We start from the raw sequence: 27,457 nt of genomic DNA, 5'->3' as shown, positions 1-27,457 counted from the left end.
CTTAGACACTCTTAGACTTTCTTTAGCTACAGGGAACGCTTTACTTTTCACCTGCTTACATATCTGGCAGTCTAAACATACTTTGCAGCCTTTCACTGATGCATTAGGTAATAGAGACAACGTTTTATTTATAGTGTGGAAGCTAGAATGACCCAGTCTGCGGTGCAGCAGATGGACACATTAGTCATGTGGACATATATTAGACACTTGTTTTGCTTTTGCAGACATGCTTTCCATCACATAAACACCATCAATAAATCTCCCCCGGGAATAAACCTTCCCGTTCTTAGATACCTTGCAATCAGTACCAGTAAAACTCACATCAAACCCTGCTTTTGCTAAAGCACTTACACTCAGTAGATTAGATTTCAGCTCCGGTACACAGAGCACCTCCTGCAGCTCACACCACAGAGCTGGAAAACTTACCCTGCCTTTGCGCACAACCTCTGACTCAGACCCATCTGTGAGGTTTACATGTGTTAATACAGGCTTTTGGGCATTTATAATTAGAGCTTTGTCAGTACAAATATGACTGGTTGCACCAGAGTCCACCAGCCAAACAGACTTTGCTCCAGATGTTCCTGCAGTCACCAGTTTGGCTTGCTCACAGCTCCCAGATGATGACGACGACATCTGCTTCCGCTGCTTCCTGGCCTCAGTACAAAACCTTCTGAGATGAGATGTAGACCCACATCGATAGCACTTCCGGGTCGACCTCTTGCTTCTGCCTCGCAACAGGCTTCAAGCTTGGCACAGAACTCTGTTCACTCCCACTGGCAGGTGCACTGGCTTCATTCCCAGAATGGGACGCTGCAGTCATCCTGTCCTGATAGTCGTAGAGATGAGCACAAACATAGTCCATAGTCAACGTTGTGCTATCTACAGCCTCTAAAGAGGTAATTAGCTGCAGATATTCTCCCAGCAGAGATGAAAGTAAAATATAAACACGATCATCAGCCGCAACAGCTTTTCCTCTCATCTCCAGCTCTGTGAAACAGTCAGTCAGAGCCTTAATATGCTCTTTAACACAGCTTCCTGGACTCATCAGCATATGATACATTTTGAACATATGAACTTATGAAGCTGCCTTATACTGAATCAGACCCTTGGTCCATCAAAGTCAGTATTGTCTTCTCAGACTGACAGTGGCTCTCCAGGGTCTCAAGCTGAGGTTTTTCACACCTATTTGCCTGGACCCTTTTTTGGAGATGCCAGGGATTGAACCTGGGACCTTCTGCTTCCCAAGCAGATGCTCTACCACTGAGCCACCGTCCCTTCCCAAATTTTACGTCCCCACATTCATTTTACGTGTCAAGGCCATTAGCGAACCAGCCGTAGTACGCACATACATACCACGCAGTGCATTCCAAGCTTCGTTAGTGGTAGCTTTGCCTCTAACGTAAATGAGCTGATCGTCTCCCACACAAAGAATAATGTGGGCTGCCTCATTAGCTGTAGGATCCACAGGAGGGTTAGAAACAAACTCCCACAGTCCTTCCCTCCGTAGGAAATATTCCATCCGGAGAGACCACACAGCATAATTGCTGAAGGTTAGCTTCTCCACCGGCACAGCCTGCAGTTGAGTCATATCTCCGCTCTCCATAGCTGATAGCTGGACTCCATCCTCCCCCTCATCACTCACCGACAAGGATAACGAGACGTCCTCGGCACTTTCCTCCGACTCACTCATGCACTTCTGTTCTGCACGACTCTTCACCACACGCACCTCCACAGCCAGCACAGCCTCACCAACACAGCTCGCGGTCTGGGCTCATAACCCTGACGGATAGTGAGTGGTAGCAGAGAGCCGTCCAAATAGGCTGATAATAATGGTTACGCCAACAAGAAGAATCGTCACACCGTTTTCTACTAGAACTATCAGTGTATTTACAAATATTTACAGATAAGTGCAGTATAATTACAATCCAGAGCTCCAATGTGCTACGCCAGACAATCATCAATACAGAGAAAAAAAAATACCTTGGTACTTAGCACTTTTTATAGCTCAGCGCACCAATCAGCAAATATGCTGACTCACTGTGACTACAGGCATTGCATCAGCCTGTCCTGTGATCACAGTCACATGACCTCATCATTCTGACAGTAGATGATCTAGGATGCAGTAACTTTAAGCTACTCAGTTACTGACACTCATGCTATGCACAACTTGCAAAATGAAGTGGCTTTTGGGGGGGGTTCGTCTGTGTTGTCATCAGTGGGAGATCCTCCTCATGTGCTGCGACATGCCCAGTGTGATGAGCCCCCCCCCCATCACACTAGGCATGTCAGCCCAGAAAATATGCCTGGTGTGATAGCATCACTTCCAGGTGATGTCATCAAACCAGGCATGTTTGCAGTATGCCAGTGTTTTCTAGTCCTCCTGAGCCAACAAAAGACAATTCATTCAGAAATTTTTTTTAAAAAAACCACACACATGAAACAAACCGAATAATCAATTTGGGCAAACCATAAAACGAAACGAACCACCATTTTTGCATTATGGGCCCATCTTTACAGCACACTACAGCAATGCAGAAGCACAAAGAAGAGGTGAAAATGTAAAAGACCAGTTTACCTCAAGAACAGCTCAGCCATGCTTTGCTAACGACATGAGCAGCTTTGTATGAAAAGGTAAATAAAATCTGTTAGCAGCCAGTTGCTTAAACAGTTGTATTTGAAATGACACACAAAAATCTATTAGTAATCAGCTACCAAAATGGATTACAAAGGCTGTCTGAAAGGGGCCTGAGAGTAGCAGAAAAACATTTTCAAATTACATTTTCAAAGCTTGAGATAATTCTTAATTCTAGATCATGCACAAGATAGCAGCAGGTCAATGGACAGCCTATTGAGTGGTTCTGCAAAATGCTTCTGGGGTTGCCAACTCTTGTTGACCCCTAAAGCGGTCTGTTTGAACTGGAACAATTGGCAGGGGATCCTTGTATGAAAAGCTATCTGCTGATTTCTGCATATCAGACTTCTGTTTGAGAGATAGAAGCAGATCGGGAAGAAAGTCCACCTTGAGGAAGGAATTTAGCTGGACTTACCACATCCCAGTTGCTCCCTCAAAATCTGGTTTCTAACCACACATTTAGAGAGAATAATCTGCTTAGAAAACTAAGTGCTGTTCTCTAGAACACTCAATGACTTCCTTTCAGTACAAGAAAAAGAAACTCTCAAACTTGGCTTAGAAAATAAACCATATTTTATCTCATTAAAGTCTTAAGTTATGTGTTTTAAAATTTCAGTGAATAAATTGCAGCCTAATTATTTTATTTATTCAGAAAAATTAGACCCCCTGCCTTTCTACCCAATGAGGATTCAAAGCAACATTGTTTTTCCCTCCTCCATTTTATCCCCACAACAACCAGCTTGTGGGGTAGACTAGTCTGATTGGCCCAAGGTCACCCAGCCAGCTTCCAATGCAGAGTGTGGATTTGAATCTGGGTCTCCAGGACGCTAATGCAATATTCTAACCGCTACTTAAATAAAAAACAAACCTCAGTTATATAAATGCCATCAGCTGTGTCTTGGTCACTGGAAGCCAATCCAGTGCAGAACAAAAACTTGTAATTTTAATTCATTTATCAATGTGCAGTTAACTTCAGACCCTGACTCCTTAAATGCCTATTGGGGTGAGATAACTTTTGGCTAACAAAAAATGCTACTTAATTGCCTTACTAGTTTTCATTCTGTAGTATCTACATTTACATAAGCTATTTGGCAACAAAACCATTTCTGGGGTGAATCCTCTCATCTCATAAGATAATCTGGTAATAGCTACTGCAGAAATTAATTTTTTCATTAGAAATATTTATCTCACTTTAGTTTCAAGAACTTCCAAGGATGCTAACAGTTCAAAAGATCATCATTAATGAAAGCCAACAGAAACAAAATCATTCCCAAAAATTATGTACAGAACAAATTTTGTGGCATGACTGAATGTGAACAAGAGGGCATCTGAACTGACTATGCCTACATTTTTGTTTACCTCTGCAGAGCTGTGCTGTTGCTCATTCCTTGGTTCAGGAGACTATTACTTTACAATGAAGCCAGCATGGGCGCTGTATGGTCTTATTTCTTTTTTGGGACCTTGGTTATAAGCTTGCCAGAATGTTGTCCACCACAGGATTATTGCTTATTACCTACAATACAAACTGCGAATATCTTCTGGATGTTCAGACTCCATTGGTTGGTAATATATGTTTTCTTTTTCCTACCATTCCAGGGAAAGGTGAACAGGGAAAGCCATACCCCCTCACAGAAGAAGACAACGATGATTCTGCTTACAGGGAAAATGGTTTCAATATTTTTGTGAGCAACAACATTGCCCTGGAGCGCTCATTACCAGACATTCGACATCCTAAGTAAGTGTGCTAATTGACTGTTTTGCTGCATGCCTTCACTTAGTTTACATTCTTGTGGAGAAAAATTCAGAGTTAACAGAAAGAACATTTGACAGAAATAACTATTTGAAACAAAGAACAAAGGAAGACAAGGAGTTTCATTTAGATAGATCCAAGTGGGCAGCCGTGTTGGTCTGAAGCAGTAGAACAAAGTAGGCATCAAGTGCACCTTTAAGACCAACAAAGTTTTATTCAGAACGTATATTTTCGTATGCAGGCATACTTCTCCAGATGAGGGGATAAGGTATAGTGGGCTGAAATATATGTAGTTGGTGGGTTAAAAGTGCAAACTGATACAAAGCTAGGCTCACATGGCAAAACAGTGTAACAAATTCCATTTGGTCTGAATAGCCATAAAAGGTTATAAAAGTTGCCTGCCAATTGGTGTTGCTGCAAGTCTAGGTAAAGCAAAAGGACATGTATTTCCTTGTTCTTGTCCACCTAATTTACTTCTCAGCATCATCTATACATTATAAACATCATTCTAGTTTGCCATTAGAAAAAAAAAAAGAATACATAAAATGAAAATGGGTTAAGTATATGTAATGAGATAAACAGCCAATATCCCTTATTTGAGTATGTCAATACAAAACATTATTCTGATACACTATTATTAAAGAGAAATACATTGGAATACTGTGGATGTATAGCTATACCCACTGAGAGTGGGTTTAGCATATGTAATGAGTAGGGGTCCTTTTGTAGAAAAATAGGTGGTGGAGCTCATCCAGGGATTGTTATGCAGCTGCACATACTATTCAATGGACAAGGACGTGGAACTTTCAGAAGGAGAAGGTGGGACTCTCAGAAAGGTTCAAAAGCTGTGCTCCTGTGAGCTCCCACTGAATCTGAGGCCTGGTATTGAGATTACCCCCCCCCCCCCCGTATCCTTGTTCAGTCCTGGGAAGCTGTTTGTTCCAAGTTTCATAATCATTTGTAATTCAGCAATTTCTCTCTCCATTCTGTTCTTGAAGTTCCTTTGCAGTAAAACAGCTACTTTGAGGTCACCCATTGAATGCTCTGGAAGGTTAAAGTGTTCTCCCACAGGTTTCTCAGTTCTGTAATTCCTGATGTCAGATTTATGTCCATTTATCCTTTGGCATAGGGTTTGTCCTGTTTGCCCTATGTAGAGAACTGAAGGGCACTGTTGGCATTTAGTGGCATATATAATGTTGGAAGATGAACAAGTAAATGAGCCTGAGATGGTGTAGTTAATGCTGTTAGGTCCAGTGATTGTGTTGTCTGGGTGTATGTGGCAGCAAAGTTGGCACTTGGGTTAATTGCAAGCTCAGGTACCAGTGTCCATGCTCAGATGAGATGCTGTATTGTTGTGGATGAGGAGTTGTTTGAGATTAGGGGGCTGTCTGTGTACAAGAAAAGGTTTAACCCCCAGTACTTTTGAAAGAGAACTGTCACTGTCCAATAGAGGTTGTAAGTTGTTGATGATACATTGAACTGTTTGCAGTTGAGGTTGTGTGTGACCACTAGTGGTGTTCTGTTATTGTATTTTTTGGGGTCTGTTTTATAACAGGTTTTCTCAGGGTATAATTCTGGCTTTGTTAATCTGTGTCCTGACTTCATCAGGTGAGTACTTTAGTTCCATAAAGGTTTGTTGTAGATCCCTCAGGTGAGAATCTCTGTCAGTAGGACTGGAGCAAATGCGGCTGTAACGTAGAACCTGACTGTTGTATACAATGGATCATTTGGTATGTTTGGGATGGTAGCTGGAGGCATGGAGATATGTTTGTCGGTCAGTAGGTTTCCAGTATAAGGTAGTGTCTATATGTCCATTGTGTATTTTAACAGTGATGTCCAGAAAATGTATTTCCTGCATAGACTGGTTCATTGTCAGGTTGATGGTAGGGTTGAATGCTTGGTGGAATGCATCTAGGGCTTCTTTACCATTTGTCCAGACCATAAAGATGTCATCAATGTAACACAGGTATAAGGTAGGTATGAGTGGGTGGGAGTCTAGGAAGCATTGCTCCAAGTCAGCCATAAAGATGTTAGCATATTGAGGGGCCATGCGGGTGCCCATGGCTGTACCATTGATGTGTAGGAAAAATTCATTGCCAAATCTAAAGTAGTTATAGGTGAGAACAAAATGGCACAGTTTGGTGTGCTTTTATCAGAGATTATATTACTTACAGCTTGTAGGTGTGGGATGTTGTTATACAAAGCTTCCACATCCATGGTGGCTAAGACAGTATTCTCTGGAAGGTTGTTCAAATATTGTATTTTACTCAGAAAATCTGTAGTATAATGAACATAACTGGGAGCACTAGAGGCATAGGGTCTTAGAATAGAGTCAATATATCCCGATACCCCCTCAGTGATGGTGCCTATTCATGACACAATATGGAGTCTGCTGCTCAAAAAAAAAAATACTTCTTGGAGATATTTGGCAAAGTATAATCTGTCCTTCTGGAAACATTCCACACACACACACACACACACCCAAGCTATCTTCAGCTATCTGGTTCATTCCCCCACCATCATTTACCTTTTTGTCTCTCATGGGATTGAAAGATTCATTAATTAACTTCCAGATGCTGTTTTCTTTTTAAAAGTAAATGTGTGGACATCTAATTTGTTTCATGACCGAGATGTGGAACTTTCTGTGGCTCTGTAGGGTACTGTTTGTTCTCCTTGGGGCAACATACAGTTCCTCATCAGAACCCAGGTAGCTCTGTGAAGCCATTTTTGGTCAGGAAGGCAAAACCCCAAATCCTTTCCATGTTATGATCATGGCCGGCAGGTATGAATTGGTGAGGTAGGTGGCTGCCTTGGGTGCCACCTTGCCTACAGGAAGCCTTCAGGTGCCCTCTCCCACCACTCCGCTGCTCTCAGTTCCCCTGGTTGCAGACCCCGGAAGCTGAGAGTGGCAGAACTTTGCACCAGTTTGTGCTCTCCTCCAAGTCTGGCTTCCTAGCCAGATGGTGACTGTAGCCATGAAATTAAAAGATGTTTGCTCCTTGGGTGGACAGCTATGGTAAACCTAGGCAGTATAAATAAAAAGTAGAGACATCACCCTGCCAACAAAACTCCGTATAGTCAAAGCGATGGTATTCCCAGTAGTAATGTATGGCTGTGAGAATTGGACTGTAAGGAAGGCTGAGCGCAGAAGAATAGATGCTTTCAAACTGTGGTGCTGGAGAAAAATCTTGAGAGTCCCTTGGACTGCAAGAAAATCAGATCAGTCACTCTTAAGGGAAATCAACCCTGACTGTTCCCTGGAAGGTCAGATGCTGAAGCTGAAGCTCAAATACTTTGGCCATCAAATGAGAAGGGAGCACTCACTGGAGAAGATCCTGATGCTGGAAAAGACAGAGGGCAAAAGAAGGAGGGGACGGCAAAAGATGAGATGGTGGGACAACATTACTGATGTAACTAACACGAATTTGAGCAGACTTCGGAGATGGTGGAAGACAGGTCAGCCTGGCGTGGCTTTGTCCACGGGGTCGCAAAGAGTTGGACTCAACTGTGCGACTGAACAACAACAAAGTGGCACAAAAGAAATGATATTGTAAATTATGAGAAATGACTGCTCTTTTATTCCTTATTCCACTTTCTTACAAACTATTGCCTAGCCTAATTGTAGTTACACTATGTGTTTTAAAGAATGAACACAATAGATCAAAATTAATAGCAAAAAAAAAAGGGAAGTGCTCCAAGAACTGGGAAATATTCAGCTCTAATATGTGGAACAATTGAACCATTTGTTTTGTTTAAAGGATGTAGAATATCCATGGTCTCAAAGAAAAGGCTGTAATGGCTTTGGTTCTGCAGATTTTAGAGAATGTTCCCACCCATCACTATATCTAATGTACATTTAATTAGCAGAATAGAACCAGTCGTCTAAGTCAGAGAGGGTTCTGCTTAACCAAGGGAAATTACAGGTATGCAGAAAATATTACTTGTGATCTCCTTTTTGAATAAGGTTACTAGCTCTGAATTGGGAAATGCATGGAAATTTGGGAAGTGCAGCCTGTAGAGGGCAGGGTTTCAGAAGGAGGGATTTCATTGGGTTATAATGCCATAGAGTTTTCCTTCCAAAGCAGTCATTTTCTCCAGGAAAACTGGTTGTCTGGAGCTCAATTATAATAGCAGGAGATCTCCAGCCACCACCTGGAGACCAATAACCCTCTTTTAAAGGGAAAAATGCATGCTGTACACAATTAGAAACCCTGAATGGGTTCTAGGGAGCTGTTTTTGGTGGGGGGTTTTTGAGGTAGAGGCACCAAATTTGCAGCATAGCATCTGATGCCTCTCCTCAAAAACCCATCCAGTTCTCAGAAAGATTGAGCCAGAGGGTCCAATTCTATGAGCTCCAAAAGACAGTGCCCCATTCTCCAATATTTCCAGTTGAGGGAAGGAATTTAAAAGGAACATGGTTCCTTTAAATATGATGGCCAGAACTCCCTTTGGAGTTCAGTTGTTCTTGCTCCTGTCTCCACCCCTAAAGTCCCCAGATATTTCCTGAATTGTACCTGGCAATCTTAGTGAACCATCTGAATAGGTTTTTTAAAAAGATGTTCATTTATAACGATACATGCTGAAAGATTTAGAAATATCACCTAGATTTTATGCCAATCTTCCAGCTTTTTTGTTGATCAATTTTCTAGCTATAAATATAGTTTAACTTGGTATTATATTTCGTTGCTCTCTGAATGTGGTGTATATCTGACAATAAATAAATTTACAGATGAATACACCTCAAATTAGGGCTACCAAGCGCTTGCTAGGGGTGGGGGATCCACTGCTCCTAGGTACTGCTGATCGGCAGGTATATGACTTTTGAACACTCTGTGAAGGTTTTATTGGACTTCAGGAAGTCCTACAAACAAAGAAGAAACATTTTATATTATAAATGGTCTGTGAAATATTTCTAAATTAATATGTGAGAAATACTGTGGTTAATAATATGTTTTTCAATTCATTAGTTAAAAGCCTCACGGAGTGTTCAGAAGTCATATACCGACTCATACTCGTGAGCTGACTGGTTTGATATACTGCTGATCAGCTGGCTGTCTGCAGGGGGAGGCCTAGCCCAGTGTGGCAGTAACCACCCAATGCCACTTCCAGTGTGCACCAGAAGTGATGTCTCTGAAAGGCCAATAATTCCCAAGAATCCTAAGAGACCTAGAGTTGGAAGGGACTTCCAGGATTATCTAATCCAAGTGAGAAATGTTCTGACCAGTAGCTTCAGTAAAGAATAATGTGAGGAATGATTAGTGGTGAAACAGTTCTTTAATCTTGAAACTATACTTCAATCCTGTTTAAGTCAGTGCTTTTGACATGGTTTAATTATGTAATAATAATACAGTGGGTTGAATCCTATCAACTTATCCACAGATGGAAGAGGGAGAAGTAGGCCTTTTTGACTGCCCCCCCTCCATGGTGGTGATTATGATGGATGAAAATGCAGTGAGAAGAAAAATAGGTTAGGTCTAACCCAACAAAGTCTCTGAACTGTGGTGAAGTATAATACTGCTATGCAGCCTGGCATGTACAGCATAATGGTTTTCAACAGTGCTCTTATTTATTCTCTCTGAACCTACCTAGTAGGGAATGCCATTATTTCAATTATAAGGTACAGATGAAAATTGCTGGGGACTGAAAAAGAAGTCTGGGCAGATCATTCATTTTTATCATATTTCCTCTCTAGAATAGCAGAAGAAATCTCGTTGTTAAATCTCTTTTGATTGGCTTTAGTAGGTGCACTAATTGTTTTTATACAGATCTCTCCAGTCAGGGGGTGAGTTGTATTCATAAATATTTGCTAGGTTTGGTAACTCCAGGTTACGAAATCCTTGGAGATTTGTGGGTGGAATCTAGGGAAGGCAGAGTTTGGGGAAGGGAATTTGCTAAGCAGTGATGTGATGCCATACCCTGCACCTTCCAAAGCTGCTGTTGACTCCTGTGGAACTAATCAGTGGTAATTCCAGGAGGTCTCCAGGCCGTACAAGGTGCCTGGCAAACCTTAATATCTCCAAGGTTTAATATTCTATTTCATTGGCAGTAGGTTTTTTTCTTTCTTTATTTCTTCTCTCAAATTCCTTCCCTCAGTTTTTTCAGCTGAAATACTGATATAGTTTCAGGCATATAAAAATTAATGTAAAATTCAGTAACCTTTTGACAGAAGTTAAGTTGCATAAAATGTCATCATATCAGATTTAGAGAAAGAGATGGCTGTCATCTTGAAATATGGTTGCCAACTTCCAGATGGGGCCTCCCAGAATTACAACTGATCTTCAGATGACTACTCCCCTGCAGCAGATGGCTGCTATGGAGGATGGAATGTATGATATTATGCCCTTATGAGGCTCCTCCCTTCCCAAACCCTCTTCTCCCCACCCAAGCTCTGCCCCCAGATCTCCAGGAATTTCCCAACTCAGAGTTGTTAAATCGATGTTCAAAATATACTGGTGAGTTGTTTAGATTGTCCAAACTACTTACCACTACTATCTTGCACAGACCTTAATTTCTGGGCAGGGAGCTCTAATGGGAATGCAAATAAAGGAAGTGCAAAATCCTTACCTAATGACACTAGATGGGGAGATCTTTACAGATCATTGAAAAATAGGGCTGCCAAGCCCCCGGTCTGGGTGGGGGTTTCCCTGCCCAGGAGGTTCCCAACCCACTGGCTCATATTGAGCTGGCGGGGAGAATCTTCACCAATGTCATCAGCATGATGACGTCACCCAGAAGTGACATCATTGCACCAGCAATGTCATGCAGCAGCCACTCTAAGCATTTCCAGGAAAACTCTATGGTTTTCCCAGACACTCTAGCCATTTGGGAGGAAAAATTCTATGGTACAATAGGCCGGGGAAGGCTGGGAACTTGGCAACCTTATTGAAAAATAATGCCCAATCCATTGCTTGAAAGCTGGCCAAAGCCATTCCTAAAAAATTCAATTTGATATGATCAAAATCTTTTTTGGCATCTAAAGGAGGTAATTTTAGTGTATGATAAATTATGCTTAAGCCTCTACAGTTATTGTCTCCTAGCAGCATTGTAGTGTCAATTTTTTTGCCTGCTCGTTATAAAGTCTCTTATTCAAATAGAAGAGAAAAATCTTCATATTTAGAATTAGAGTTGTTGACCTGCATGATTCTTTCCTTAAAAGATCTTGACCAGATTTTAGTATAACTAATAATTTGCCTTTTTCCAGACATCTTCCTAGATAGTAAAACCTGCTTGAGCAATTGCCATAAAATTCGTTATAAAATCCAGCAATTATGAGTTTTCTATAGGGTGCAGATCATTGTATAATAAAATACTGGGGGGAAATGGTATCAGATTTAGCTATTACACCAGTACCTGGATCGTGTAAGGTCAGATTTATGCTGTTTGAAATTTGGTTGCCAAAACCAGAAGGTGCTCCACCTTGCTGCCCTTAAAATAACATTTTGATTCAAATAAATTCATGGCTTTTAAGCTTTGGAAATACACAACAGTTAATTGTTTATATAGAAGGGTTATGCTTATGGCTGGCTTCCAGCCTGATTTCTTCAGCAAGAAGATTTTGTTTGTCTCTTCTTTTATCTTCCTATTATGCACTAATTAAATGCTCCCTGCAGCCTGCTTTCATGTCATCTGCTAGACAAAATGGGTTGTTATTTATTTAAAAATAATGCCCAATTTCTTCTTCTGGCTGTTCATTTTGAAGTAGCAAATCAGTTCATGGTCCAATCTCTCATACCTACAGTTTCAATCTTTAGATATAGCTCTCCTTTGAACCATGCAGTCTAATAGTAACTGGATTCACCAGGCCATTAATAGTGGTTTTAGAAGAGTGTATGTGTGTGTGTCTTTGAAAGGTAACTTTTCCACCTGTAAAACACAGTCAGCTGCATGGGAAGACTAGTTTCAATTAGTGAGACTGAGTGGGGACTGCAGGTTTAAATTCCTTCTTCCAATTCTGTGAAGCCCCGGTCTGACACATGCAGACCTGCACAATTGATCTTTCAAAGAGTGATGGAGATCCTTGATCTTTATTACATCTGTAAGCATCGGGAATGCTTTTCCCCTCTTTTTATGATAAGAGAGTTCAGCCTATGGACTTCAGAATGGTTAATGGTTCAGCCACGTCCCCATGAACTATGTCCCATTAACATCTATCTTATTGGCAAAGTGGTGCAGAGGTGCATTTGACCAAAAATAGTATACATAGGACTAATGTCATCTGCTAGCCTTAGAATATAATGCCAGATGCAAAAACTTGGAGCCTGTGCTCCAGACAGTGGGGTAGGGATAAAGGTAGAAAACAAACAGGGGAGGAGACATAGAGCCTCCCAGCAGCCTGTCAGTATTCAAGCATAACAGCAGCAGCCACAATTCTGTTGTTCTTCTTACCCCCAGTTAAAGAGTAAAGTTTTAATTAAGTTGTAAATGGTATCATTTGATGAATTCTGAAAAGAATGAATATCAGCATCTTGAAACTTCCTTTTCCTACTCTACATAGAGCCCTGTCCTCTGGAACAAAGAAACTTGGCTATTATGTCCACAGGCATCTTCCTGTTCTGACTGAATGGAATAATGAGGCAGGCTTGGTGGGATATGGGCCTTCTCCATCCAGACCTGACTTTAGCCACATTTCCCAAAAAGTCCACTAAAGCCCCCTCACCCTTTAGATAAAATTTCTGATTTTATTTGCATGGTGCATATATTGCGAATCCTAAGAAGCTTCATTCTGTTTGGAAACAGCTACTTCTGAAGAGTCATGTGTAGTTGTAGCTTTTGGCAGTGACTGGACACATAGTTAATTCATTTAGAAACTGTCTTCAAAGAGAATAATTTCTACTTGAACTATGTTTCAGTGATGGTAGTTCTACAAACAAAAGATGTGACTGGGACCACTATGTCTGCATTCCTTTATATTTATTTTGCTTGGTTCCTGCACCATAGCCCTTTTCCTCTTCATTCTCACAACGCTTATGAGAGGCAGTGTTTAGAAAGAGAACTATTTCCCAGTGCTGCTAGATTCACCCAACAAAGATTTAGTCAGAGAAACTAAATGGCTGAGGTATAAAATGGACAACAATCATAATAATTCGTAATCAAACTATCATTGCATCTGCATTTTTCCAGACTGCCTGCTCCCTATAAGGTCTATGATCCGAAGAAGAACTGCAGATTTATACCCCACCCTTCTCTCTGAATTAGACTCAGAGCAGCTTACAATCTCCTTTATCTTCTTCCCCCACAACAGACACCCTATGAGGTGGGTGGGGCTGAGAGGACTCTCTCAGAAGCTGCACTTTCAAGGACAATTCTTGTGATAGCTATGGCTAACCCAGGACCATTCAGCAGCTGTAAGTGGAAGAGTGGGGAATCAAACCCGGTTCTCCCAGATAAGAGTCCGCGCACTTAACCACTACTCCAAAGCTTTTACTGAGAGCAAGGAAATACACTACTCTTGTTGAAACTGCCTTATATTGAATCAGACCCACTTTCCCTATGGAGAAAGGTTAAAACACTTGGGGCTCTTTTGCCTGGAGAAACATCAACTGAGGGGTAACATGATAGAGGTTTACAAGATTATGCATGGGATAGAGAAGGTAGAGAAAGAAGTACTTTTCTCCCTTTTTCACAATACAAGAACTAATGGACACTCAATGAAATTGCTAAGCAGTCAGGTTAGAATGGATAAAAGGAAGTACTTCTTCATTCAAAGGGCGATTAATACATGGAATTCACTGCCAGAGGAGGTGGTGGCAGCTGCAAACATAGACAGCTTCAAGAGGGGATTGGATAAACATATGGAGGAAAGGTCCATCAGTGGCTATTAGCCACACTATATTGTTGGAACTTTCTGTCTGGGGCAGTGATGCTTGGTATTCTTGGTGTTTAGGGGGGCAACAGTGGGAGGGCTTCTAGTGTCCTGGCCCCACTAGTGGATCTCCTGATGGCACCTGGTTTTTTGGCCACTATGTGACTGAGTGTTTGACTGGATGGGCTATTGGCCTGATTCAACATGGCTTCTCTTATGTTCGCTTATTTCTAAATCTCACTCTGGTGCTCTGTTTTCAAAGTTTTCTTGTTTATCTTTAAAAGCTACATGGCTATTTCAGGTGAAGGGATTTAATTTGAGGGGTCTGTTGCCATAGGAAATGCTGTTGTAGCTTCAAGCAATCAGTCATAGTAGCTGAGTGATGTCACTTGTTCCTATCATCATCAATCATTATCATCATCATTATCATCATCTCCATCATCATCTCCTAAAGGTCTCAGGATGGTATACATCATATATAACATGCAATATATAGTTAAAACATCACGATAAATAAGTTAATTTGTATAAAACCAAAACAATCACTCACAATTTCCAGTAAAAACTAATAAAACCATTAACCCTCAGTATTACAATTATGTTTGATTTTTTTTTTTTAAATTATCCCTTTGTTGGAATAGAAGTGCCATCAAGTAGCAATCAACTTATGGTAACATAGTAGGGTTTCTAAAGCAAGAAATAAACAGGCGGTTTGCCATTGCCTGCCTCTGGACTTCTTTGGTAGTCTTCCATCCAACTATTAAGGCTGACCATGCTTATCTTCTGAGATCTGACAAGATCAGGCTAGCCTAGCCTCCTTCTTGGATAAACACCTTAATGTAGTGAGGGGATTTGATTGTGTCAGTGAATCTAAAAGCAATACTGTCAGGAGTTTTGAGTCTGTAAAGAGTCTAAGGTCCTAACAGAGTCACTCAAAGTGGAATGGTCAAAGACGAAACACTAAAGTAAGATTCATCCACCTTATTCGGGAATCAGTGGTCACATCAGCAGAGGAGAATTGACAGTCCCACTGGTGAAGGGGTGTGTGAAGAAATCTTAAAAGGATAACTACTGGGCAGCAGAAGATCTGTGGAGATCTTTGATAGACAATGACAGTGACACTTCACCTACCCTGGTTAGCACTGTACAGAAGAAGGCAATGGTAAACGACTTCTGATTGTCTCATACTTCAAAAATTCTATGATGAGACCACCTTAAATGAAAAATGATAAGCTGTTTGGGAGATCATTAGTTCATAGATGCACCATAAGTTGTGACTTGGCAGTACATAATACAGAGACCCCTTTGTTGTGATCTGTTTAGAAAACCAAGCAGAATTTGTCTTAAGAATGTACTTGGAAAGTTTCCTGTGCAAGTGCCATTCAAATGAATAGGGGATATGTAGGGATACTGATCCCATTTGTATCAATGGAACTAGCACAGAGAAGACCTTCCCAGTGGATTATGCCCTGCATATGTAATTCAATATCATAAGAACGGCAAGGCACACCCTTGTAAAGAGGTATATTCATGTCTGCATCCCTGTGTTGATTTGCATATGATTAACACAAAGTATTAATTCCCTTTTATCTAACCTGTTTGTTTAAAATATTTTGTTTCTGCCTTATTATACCCAGGTCACCTGAAATTATCTACAGTAATTCCCACTGCCCAGGGATGTTTCTACTTAGATGAAATTTTAATGCATAATTACAGAGCATTGCTGGCATGATAAATATGCACTGCACATCAGCTTCAATTCCAAAAGGATATCCTGATTTCTATTGGTGTTAAACCAATGCCAGTGGAAACAATGCAGAAAACCATTAGTGACAAAATGAGGCTGAATTGCCACTTTCTCCTGTTGTGATTGTCAATATATCTGCTTCTAATTTGTTTTTTACCCACTGCTAGCCACATGGGCCATGGCATTCCTTAGCATATCCTCAGAAGCAGGACATTGTCAACAGTGCTTACTGGGAGTAAGTCAGATTGTTTGCCCTTTCCATGTAAACAACTTTCCTACCATGAACCTGTTTCACAACCTGCAGTGTTCTTCTGTCATTTGCCAAAAGTGTTGTAGTGCTCTGAACTACGCTCAAATATACTGGGCAACATTTGCATGGAATAAAACTCTAAATTTTCATCCATATTCTTCTGCCCTTATCTTATTACAGGTCTCCATGAAGTGACCTGTATCTTACTACATTGTCCCAACTCATATCATTTACATTAATGAATCTACTTCTGATGTGGGTGTAGTATTGCTTTTTTAATGGCATATTTTATGGTGTAATTTCACTGCAAATGTTGTTCTGTCCTACTCTAAGCATCTGTGTGCTACTGCAGCAATATTTGGGAGTGGATGGGCAATTGGCTTTAATTCAAACATTCCAATTTAACTAATTTTCAGAATTGCAGCCTTAGAAAATGCACAGGTCAGTTGATTCTACCTGAAAGGTCCCCAAAGACTTTCTCTAGCCCATGTAAGCGCATGATTTGTCCTAAGATACACACTGCTTTCTGTGTCTTAGAATAAAATTTAATAGTAACCTCCCTCTGATGTTTCTTGTTTATCTTTGGACAAATGTGTCATGATGTCCCCCAGCAACTGTATGGCCCTTTTGCCATTATCAGCCGAGTCTTCTTCTTGAAAGCAAACATTTACTCTAGTGTTTGTGCATATCCATGTATTCAAAGCTTTTTCATAGGAAAAGCCCAGTAGGAACTTATTTGCATATTAGGCAACACCCCCTGCAATCAGCATTGTGCTGCATGGGGCTTTTTCTAGATAAGGCCCAGCAGAAACTCATTTGCATATTAGGCCATACCTCATTTGTATATTAGGCCAACGCCAAGCCAGCCAGAACTGTGTTCCTGCTAAAAAAAAAGCCCTTCATGTATTTATATCTCACCATTTTCTCAGTCACTTTTGTGGAAGAGTGGGTTATGCAAATATACCATCCTGACTTTGCAAAGCCAAGGTCCACTCCCCTCAGTTTTTTACATTGCAACAAAATTGTTGAGATGTCTGTGCAAATATTTAACTAACTTTTAACTTTATTTTAAAAAACAGATTACAAAGAATCAAAACAATATGAAAATGACTGAGGCAACTTGCTTCTGCAAATTTACCTTAGTTTTGTAAACTCTTCCTGAGGTAAACATGAGTGAATTTGGACAACACTATCCACAGTAACTCATGCTTTAAAAAAAATTGATAGAGTCTACATACAGTGATTTTATAAACATGTGCATGACATTTGTGTGAACTAATCCTATACATGAAAAATACCATATCTGAACAAACATTTGAAAAGAGGTCCCAATATTTGTCGAATTGGGGTTTACCTCACCACAGTAGTACACTTACTGTTGAAAATGCCCTTTTAAAGCTAGGAGTTTTCACAGACTCCCCTGTGAATACCATAAAAATATGAGGGATTGCTGACTTTGCGGGTTGGAAGCATTCCCACAGAACCCCCTACACACAGGGCCCTTGTGTTCCATGTAGATATGGTGACTTGGAACATCTGGCAGGCAGACAATTGGGGGTCACATATACAGCACCGCCATTTAAGTGCTACTTCTTTCAAACTGTGGCAGTCTCCATGTGCTCCCAAAGCACTCTCATGGAATCTGCTGTGAATCTGTCCCGGAACCCCATCAGGGTTTCTTGTTTCAGCAATAAAGTGGACAAGTGAACATGACATTGGTCACTATGGTCATATGGTAATTTTCCACAGGTATCTGAGACACCATGTAAAGTAATATTAACTGTATGTGGCTGTGATAAGTGATTGCATGTTGTATGACCTGCACATTGGATCAGGACTAGTTTGCCTTCATGTGAGAATTTAATGGTCAGAATTTAAAAAGTAGTCTCAACAAACCATCCCTTTAAATTTGCTGATGTAAAGATATTCAGCTCAGTCCCTGTGCAGTATTCCTATATATGAGAGCCTGTTTGGTGTAGTGGTTAAGTGTGCGGACTCTTATCTGGGAGAACCAGGTTTGATTCCCCACTCCTCCACTTACAGCTGCTGGAATGGCCCTGGGTTAGTATAGCTATTGCAGGAATTGTCCTTGAAAGGGCAGTGCTGTGAGAACCCTCTCAGCCCCACCCACCTCACAGGGTGTCTGTTGTGGGAGGAGAAGATATAAGAGATTGTAAGCCACTCTGAGTCTCTGATTCAGAGAGAAGGGCGGGGTATAAATCTTCAGTCTTCTTCTATATGATGATAACATTTTATTTTGTTTTCATACATAAAGGAAATTGTCAGTCCAATTAAGGAGAGTTATATCCTTCTCTGTCCACTGAAGTCATTTAGCTTAGAAGATTGTGACTCAGTTTAGGATTGCACCACATGTGTGGTTAGCCATTGCCTGTGCAACATGTTCTTTACTGAAATGACAGCTTTGCTGCCATGCAGATGGTTTTACAGTCATGTACTACACATGATAATTGTCATTAATGTTTCCTAGCCTACATAGTTGTCATCAGATAGTGACTCCATCCATGATGGTTTTTCCTCCCAGTAGTCATTAGAGGGAGAAAAGTGCTTATGTAATGGAGTTTTTAACACATGAATGGGTTGTTCATTGACCCTGTCAGAATTATTAATCTGTTTTGTAGAGGAAGCCAGTAAAAACCCAACTTATGATGTATGTAACAGGATTTTAAATTTACCATTCATGCACCTTTTTAAGGCCATTCCACATATTATGTGGCAGCAAAACTAAGCTACTTGACAGAAAACTGAACATGGCTCCTATGATGACTATATCAGATAATACCAAAATTTCTTAATAGGTGTTTGTCTCACACACTGAACAAAATATAGCATATATAAATTCTTAATAGGTTGTGGTGAGGTGTAATTTCATGCATAAATCTATAATATTTACTGAATTTTTCACAACAAATTTCATTGGTTACTTTAATCATAGAGTAAATTACTGAGACTTGTGATTCATAAACAAATTCAGATGGGAATATATGATTCAAGAAACATCTTCAATCCAAATACCATGACTTAACTGGTTTGTAAATCAGCATTTACTCCCTCTTAGTCTGCTTCTTACAAATGTATTCAACAATGTTTGTACCCAGTGAATGCTCAGAAGCTGTGAGCCACCATTGTCGCTGGAAATTATTTTCCTGTCCCTTCTGTCCCCACCTCTGAGCTAATTTTATAGACCTGTCAAATGGTCGTGGAAATTACCAGTTATCACTGCTTTATCGAGTTCAGCTGACAAGGCTAGATTGGAATAGAAATGTGCTGTGACTGAAGCTGGCTGCTGTAAATTGAATACTTTGACACACTGAGACAATTACTATGTAAATCTTTGCTTGGAAATGTTTTAGGCTGGTATTTTTCTGTTGCGTGCTTGTCACTAGTTCGATGTCAGGTAGGTATTGTAGTCCCCTTGATAAAGAGAGAGAAAAGGTCAGTTACCCCCCCCCCCTTCTTTTTCAAGCCTTTTGCTGGGAATGAATGTGCTGACAACAACTGAATGGAAAATTGAAAGTTGCACTTTCCTCCTCTTTGTTCTGACTTTGTGCAGCATGCTCTTTTGGAAGATATTTTTTAAAAGTGGAAAACTGTTGGAGGTTCTCTTTTACAATCTCTGAGTTCCTGCACCATGTTTTTTTTCCCCTCATTTCCTAAACATTTTGTAGGCAACCTTCACTTCTCCTGTGATTTTATCTTTCAAGAGAGGCAGTTTACAAGCCTGTTGATATGTCTAGAAGGCAGAAAATCTGAAAGCTGGCCAAGGTTCTGCCACTGGTTTCCCATAATGAGATAAAATATTATTGCTATAACCATGGGGTCAAACAAATTGCAGCTTTTATGAATTGGCATTTTCCATAAACTGACTGAAGTGATGCCAACACTCTCGTCCTTCCTCATAATTTAAAAAAAAAAACAGGTTGATTCAAAATGTTCTCTGAGATACTTCTTAAGTAAGGGTCACTGAAGGTTGTAATTTTAAAACTGCATATCAGCAAAGCAGATTGTTTACCCTGAAATTAATGGTTGAATTAAATTCCAATTCAAATTGATTCTTTAAATATAAACCCTTTCCCCCATTTTAAAAATAATCGTGTGCCCTGTAGGTGATGGTGGGTTCAGGAAAGTGCCTTTCAGATCCACAGAACTAGCAATATCTGAATAACTCCACAGAAACTGATTTAGCTGGCTTTTGTGTCTGAACAACTCCCTATGCTTGTAGAAGGTCTTATTATTGTTAAAGGTACAATCCTTTGGACTGCTGTGCAAGCAAATTTGTGCCATTCTGATGACTATATCAGAGCGACATCCTGATTTATGGCCTTGCTCCATAAGGCAGGATATGGTGTCTTAGCAGCAGACAAGGACATAGCTTCTGGGTGGCATAGAAACAGGGCACAGGAAGGGAATTATGGCTGGGTGATAGATCTACACCATCAGAAGTTATTTCATGGAGCCACACACTGTCAAAAAGGTGAAAACCGGGATGTTGTAATAGCCTCTACTATTCTTTCTGTAAGCCCACACAACTGCTAAGATCACTGTTTGCCAGAAAAGATCCAAAGGAGCTATGGTTTCTTGGTTTCACCCTTGTTCAGTAAAGTCACCTTCTAGAGGAGGTAAAAAAGAAGCTAATGCAAGTTCTACTTAGGGGTCCCAACCCTCCCGCTCTAGCGGGGGACCCCAGGTTTCCGAGCCTCTTCCCCCGCTCCCCCAAAAAACGGAAGCGGGGGGAGAAGCGGCGTCCTCCTGCTGCTGCTGGTGGCGTCGGGGGCTGCCGGGGAGGCTTGCCACTCAGTTCAGGTCCCCGGGCATTAGGGCTGATGCCAGGCTCCTCCTCCCCCGACGGCTTCTCTTCCCCCTGGGCCCGGGCTGGAGAGGCGGCAGCAGCAGCAGGAGGCGCTCTTGCTCCGAAGCCTCTGCCCTTCTGGAAGAGGGAAAACAGTGGCGGGGGGCTGAGACTCTTGACCGGCTCGTCCTCTCGGTTGCTGCCCTCCGGGGACGCAGAAAGGCGCATTTTCTTCTTGCAGGGCTACTGCGGGCCCGTCGGACAGCCGCTGTTTCCCCCACTTTTCTCGCCGCCCCCTTTCCCCTGCAAACATCTGTCCAGATGCAAGTTAATGCTCGGGGCCGGGAGCTCGCAGGAACAAATGGGGCAACTCATGAGGGGGTCTTTGCAAGCCGCCGCCCCTTCCATTTCCCGGCCCAAAAGAGAAATCCCACTTGCATTCACACTGGGAGGCAGCCGTTCCTTCCCTCCTTTGGGAAAGGCTTTCCAGCAAGAGATCGCCCGCTAAGCGAAAGAAACTCCAAAGTTCCAACCAGGGCACGAACTAGCAAAAAGAGATTTGCCCAGGCAGGAAGCGCAGGGAAGGAACACCTACTTTTTCCTATGGGCGCTTTCGACGTGCGGGCTGTTGGGAGTTGTAGTTCTTCGGGGCTGGAGGAAAAGTGAAAGTGGGCTTTGGGGCGGGTTTTTGAAGCTGCAGCGCCGCTTTAGGGGAAAAGGGCTTGCTGAAAGTTGCCTCAGATCCCACAGGCGTTGAGAACTGGTAACGTAAAAGGTTAATACGCAAATTAAGGGCCGTTTCCCCCCCTCCCCCTAGCTCCACCCCAGTGTCTCCTGGCTCCACCCCCAATGTCTCCTGGCTCCACCCCCAAAGTCCCCAGATATTTCTGGGGTTGGACTTGGGAACCCTAGTTCTACCAAAAGATGGTAATGAAGGTTCTAACAAAGATGGTAAGATCTTTCTTTTTCTGTGGGTTTTTACCCAACAATCCTTGGATAAGAAGTCAGGTTAAAGTTATTATTTTTACTGTTTTGTTGTGGTTTGTTCTTAACATAGATCTGATAAAATGCTATTGATTGCATTGATGAAGAACAGGTTGTATGTTTCAAGTTTTCATAGATAAAGGTGGATAAAAATGCTAGGACAACTAATTGGATCAGAGCACATGAGCATTGCAAAAAAAAGATTAGGGTTGAGAATGAACAGTTGAAGGGTTTGTATAGAAGAAAGGACTGAGAAGAAGAGAAGGATGGTGGTTACCAGACATTTTTATGCTACAGAAAGATATGTGGGATTGTATCTTGACCATATTTTCTGCTTCTATTCATGAGCAGCCTGTTTAGCCAGCCTGCCTTTGTTATATAGTACTGTGTTCTGTTGTTTTGTTTTAAATTGCATTTTATTAGTTTTATTGTATTTGACTGGTTTTACTTGGATGTAATCTGCCCTGAGCCTGCCTGGGAAAGGGCAGAATATAAATTTACCAAAATAAAAAAAATAAAAAATATTTCATGTATGTGTAATGGGAACTTGATAGGAGTCCTAGTTCCCCATCCCTCAAACCAATCAGCAGTGTACACTGCTTGGCGGTCCAATAGTCAATTATTCTTTCATTGATTATCTTTAAATCTGTAGATGAAGCTGCATGGCTGCAGTGGATGGGAGTATTGTTGGTTTTCATAAGATTTACACTGAATCAGTGAAAAAATCAGTGAAAGAAGCTGCCCAGGGGAAAATGGCACTGAAGCAGCAGATTTTTGAAACATACTCTCTGGCCCCTATGGATCTTAATCAAAACATGGAGCTTCATCCTTCCTCTACTCCAGGGGTGGCCAAGGGTAGCTCTCCAGATGTTTTTTGCCTACAGCTCCAATTAGCCCCAGCCATTGGCCATGCTGGCTGGGGCTGATGGGAGTTGTAGGCAAAAAACATCTGGAGAGCTACCCTTGGCCACCCCTGCTCTAGCCTGTAGTAGTTACTGTCTCTTTAATTGTGTGGATGAAGCTGCACAGGTGCAGTGGATTAGAGCACTATTGGTTTTCATAAGATTGTGTTCCTATAGTATTGAAATAAGAGAAGCTATACCAGCCTTGTGCATTTCAGAACAGGAGTTGACTTTAATTTTGGACGGGTGCTTTCAAGAATAATATTATAGAACTCTGGGGTGAGTATGTATGTAAGGATGTGATGGTTGGCATTATTGTGAACAATGTTTGGAAGGTTGAATGTATCTTTTATTACTTAGCTGTGAAGCCATTTAGCTGAAGAAGATCTTAGGGCTGAAATCGGGTTTCTAGCAACTGCATTGGAAAGCTTCCAGCAGCATGTGCTGCCTGATTTGCTACTGGACTTGTGGACCTATGAAAGAACTCCTATGAAGGAAGAAGTTTTGGATTTACAAAGGGAAAAAATTGGACTGTGAAAGAGAAGGAATGGACCCAAGTCTTTTGTATTTATTTAATGTGTGCTGTACATTATATGGAATCATTCTTTATGTATTGTGAATAAGTATTTGAAATAGAAATTGTTGGTTTCTGTTCCACATGGTTCTTTATTGAAGTAGGATATGAGACATAGAAGTCTGAAGCTTGGCTCAAGTGATTGTGGCCAACAAAAATAGTATGTTTACCTGTCAGACAGGTTCACTTTGAAATCTGTGGCACCTGTATTGTAACACTTTTCAAGGTCTGCGTCTTGGCAGTAAAGGAAGTGTCTGTTAAAAATGTTTATTTGAGCTCTGGAATATAGGAACATAAGAGCCAGAACTCCAGAAGCCCTCCCACTGTTGCCCCCCCACCACCACCACGAAGCACCTAGAAAACTGAGCATCACTGCCCCGACATAATGTTCCATCTATACCTTGTGGGTAATAGGCATCGATGGACCTCTGCACTATATGTAAAACCAATCCCCAAAAAAGGCCTCCCTTGCTTTCTCACAGCCCCGGATAGCAAATACAGCCCCAATGGTGATTAGGGCCATTGCTTACTTTTGCAAATTGCTAGCCCCACCCATGACTACCTAATGCCATTTAATCAGGGTAGAGTTGGAGGAAGCATATATTTTTGGAGTTGGATGCTGAAATTAACATGATACACAACTTGTTTTCAATAACACCAGTGAATAGCATTATGTTGCCTGATTATGCATCCTTGAAGATTGGTTCAAATCTCTCAAATTACTGCTTACTAGGAATATGGCCCATTGTGAAGAAAAAATGGGCTCTAGAAAGAGGCTCTGGGTGAGTGTCCCCACTCTTGCTGTCTTCTCACCCACCTAAGTGAAGACATTCTCTCCCCCCACTTCCAGGGGAGCTGATCTCTGTCATCTGGAGAGCAGTTGTAATTCTGAGTGATTGCCAGCCCTCACCTGGAGATTGGCAGCAGTGGTTGCTCAGGAGAAAATGGCTGTTTTGGAGGTTAGTGTGTATGGCATTGTATCTGTTTGAAGTCCTACCCTTCTCAAACCTCACCCTGTCCAGGCTCCACCCCTTAAATCTCCTGGGATTTCCTAATAACCCTATCTCCTTTCCTTTATCTGCCCCTCTGACTACAGCTTTTCATTGCCTCTGCCTCCCTCTTCCTTGCAGACTCTAGCTAGGAAAAGGACAGTCTTTTTCCACAGTGGGGGGAACCAAAGCAGCTTACATCATCCCCCTCTCCCCCCTGGGATCAGAACAACAACTCTGTGAGGCAGGTTAGGCTGAAAGTCTGTGACTGGTCTGAAATCATCCAATCAGCTTCCACAGCAAGAACCTGGGTCTGGCAGACCCCGCACTGAAACCTTAACTTCTATGCCTTCCTTAAATTTCACCACAAAATCTGCAAGAATTTCCCTCCAATCTGGAACTGGCATCCCTAGTCAGGACTGGTCCCAATGAGTTCTCCCTCAGAGGCCTTTAGTCACGTGATACCTTTATAATAATAATAATATAATAATTTTTTATTTCTATCCCGCCCTCCCCGCCGGAGCAGGCTCAGGGCGGCTCACAACATAAAATACACATTACATCAATTATACTTATAAAACATAGTTAAAACAATTACAAATTATTAAAATTAGCATAACAATAAGGCGTTAACAATAAAGCGTTATAAACAGGTTATCAGTGAGTTTCAAAGAATAAAAGCATTTTCAGCAGCCTCTAGCTTTGTCACTAGTTTTGTCACTAGTTGAAGGCCATCTTGAAAAGGTGGGTCTTACAGGCCCTACGGAATCCATCTAAACATCGTAGGGCCCTCACCTCCTCAGGGAGTTGATTCCACAGTAGTGGAGCGGTGATAGAGAAGGCCCGGTCCCGGGTGGCCTTCAGTCTGGCCTCCCTTGGCCCAGGGATATTCAACTGGTTTTTCCTGGATGACCTCAGTGCCCTCTGGGGCTCATATGGGGAAAGACGGTCCCTCAGGTAGGTAGGTCCTCGGCCATATAGGGCTTTAAAGGTGATAACCAGCACCTTGTAGCGAACTCGGTATGCCACTGGCAGCCAGTGCAGCCCGCGCAGCCCCAGCTGTATGTGCTCCCACCTTGGGAGCCCCAACAACAGCCTAGCCGCCGCGTTCTGCACCAGCTGCAGCCGCCGAATTCGGCACAAGGGCAGCCCCATGTAGAGGGCGTTGCAGTAGTCCAGTCTCGAGGTGACCGTAGCATGGATCACCATTGCTAGGTCACGGTGCTCCAGGAAGGGAGCCAACTGCTTCGCCCGCTGAAGATGAAAGAACGCGGACTTGGCAGCGGCCGCTATCTGTGCCTCCATCGATAATGAAGGCTCCAGAAGAACCCCCAGGCTCTTGACCTTGTGTGCCGCTTTAAGCTGCACACCGTCGAGGACCGGCAAGGGGATTTCCCTTCCCAGGGCACCGCGACCCAAGCACAGGACCTCTGTCTTCTGCCTTTCAGACCAACACACTCTCTCTGATAAAGTTCTTAAGCATAGGACTTCAATCTCTTCACTCTGTCTTGCTTTCCCTTCCTCTCTCTCTGTATTTGGTCTGCTGCTACAGGATGCCATCTCCCTCCCATCTCTGGCTGCTTCCCTTCCAGAGACAGAGAAGGAGGAGCCCTCAGCCAATCAAGGGAGGCTTTTGCTGGCTCTTCTCCTCTCTCCCTCAGCCAATCAAGGGAATGCTTCCTTTCTCTTCTCTGTGAAGCAGAGCAACAGGTGGCTCAGCCAATGGGAGATTAGGGAGACCCAGCAACTGCCAGAACCAAGATTGGTTGTCTTTTACTGGCAAAATCAGCTTGGCTGGCTAGCAATGGCCACTTGGGCAGGAGAGAGGAGTGGACTCAACCAATGCCACAAAAGTACTCTTGATTGATGGTCTGACAGAACAATGGTTGATGCACAATCCCAACCAATGACGAAGCAGTATATATATATATATATATATATATGATAATATGAGCTTAATCAAAATAGATTCTATCAAAAACAAACCAAAGTGCGAAGGGCTAGAGCAAGAAGTTGTTCAGTATTGCATCATTAAATATTCCATTCAATAATAGATTATAAGCTGACAAGTATAAAAAAGTGTTCCATATTCAGCACTCCAGTATACAAAATTATGTATGCGGACTGAACAATTTAATGCATTAAAGTATCTCAGAAGTTCTCACAAGTGGGAGGGGCTATGAAATGGTGATAGAAGTCCCCATCAGAAGATTGCAGAAACACTCCTGTGTCCTTCAGGAGAATGGTGGACTAGAAGGATTGTAAAGAAATAAATACAGCCCTGAGGTTGCCAGTGAAAAAGATCTGTGATAGCAGTTGCTGGGAAAGACCTTTGTCTAACAGAGATCTAGGAGAACCAGTGTCAATCAGAATAACAATAGTGATCTAAATGAACCAATGGTATTTGAGTACTTTTAGGACAGTGTTCAGGTCATTGGCAGTAGTCTTTTTCAGCCTTTTCTTTTAAATAGACTCTTCCATTGGATGTGGTTTGTGAATCAGTAGCTTAAAATTCTTTTAACAAGTTTAAGTATCTAAATATTAGCCATTCAGTTGGTACTAATTTTGATACCATAGTTAATCAACTGTTCAATATTTGAACAGCAAAATCAATTTGGAGAGTATATTGAATCATATCTATTACAGCATTAATATGAAAGCCATTAATATTAATCCTGAGGGGGAGAATTGATTTTTGGAGTCCAGTTTAATGTAATAATAACTACTCTGATTCATTTTAGGATAAATCTGTGTATGAATTATTTTGATCACATACATTGTATTTATATGAGAAAAAGTTTTATTTGGTTTAACAATATGACATTTACAATAAGGATATTTGAAATGATCTCCGTTAAGCATCATTTCCCTCTTTTAAACCATTGATTAATAGAATTACTTTCTAAAGGATTTGATAGTTAACTTTGTAATAAAATAATACCATAAACAAGACCATTCCTTTCTTGTGTAACATGTGATTACATTATTGTCAAAAATGTAAGAATATTAAAAGGTCATAG

General features: G+C 41.6%; 1 protein-coding gene across 2 annotated transcripts in view; it reads left to right on the top strand.

Moving 5' to 3' along the window:
* The window catches only part of GALNTL6 (polypeptide N-acetylgalactosaminyltransferase like 6), an 816,075-nt gene that overhangs the window by 375,687 nt on the left and 412,931 nt on the right, over positions 1-27,457 (top strand). For both annotated transcript variants that reach the window (XM_060246534.1, XM_060246536.1), the window contains one exon: positions 4,229-4,367. In XM_060246534.1, the coding sequence (XP_060102517.1) occupies positions 4,229-4,367 (139 nt within the window). The remainder of the gene's footprint in view (positions 1-4,228; positions 4,368-27,457) is intronic.

This window comes from Heteronotia binoei, chromosome 9, assembly GCF_032191835.1.
Source record: "Heteronotia binoei isolate CCM8104 ecotype False Entrance Well chromosome 9, APGP_CSIRO_Hbin_v1, whole genome shotgun sequence".
Classification (NCBI taxonomy): Eukaryota; Metazoa; Chordata; class Lepidosauria; order Squamata; family Gekkonidae; genus Heteronotia; species Heteronotia binoei.
Note: the sequence above shows the minus strand (reverse complement) of the source record. Positions and strands in the feature narration are given on the sequence as shown.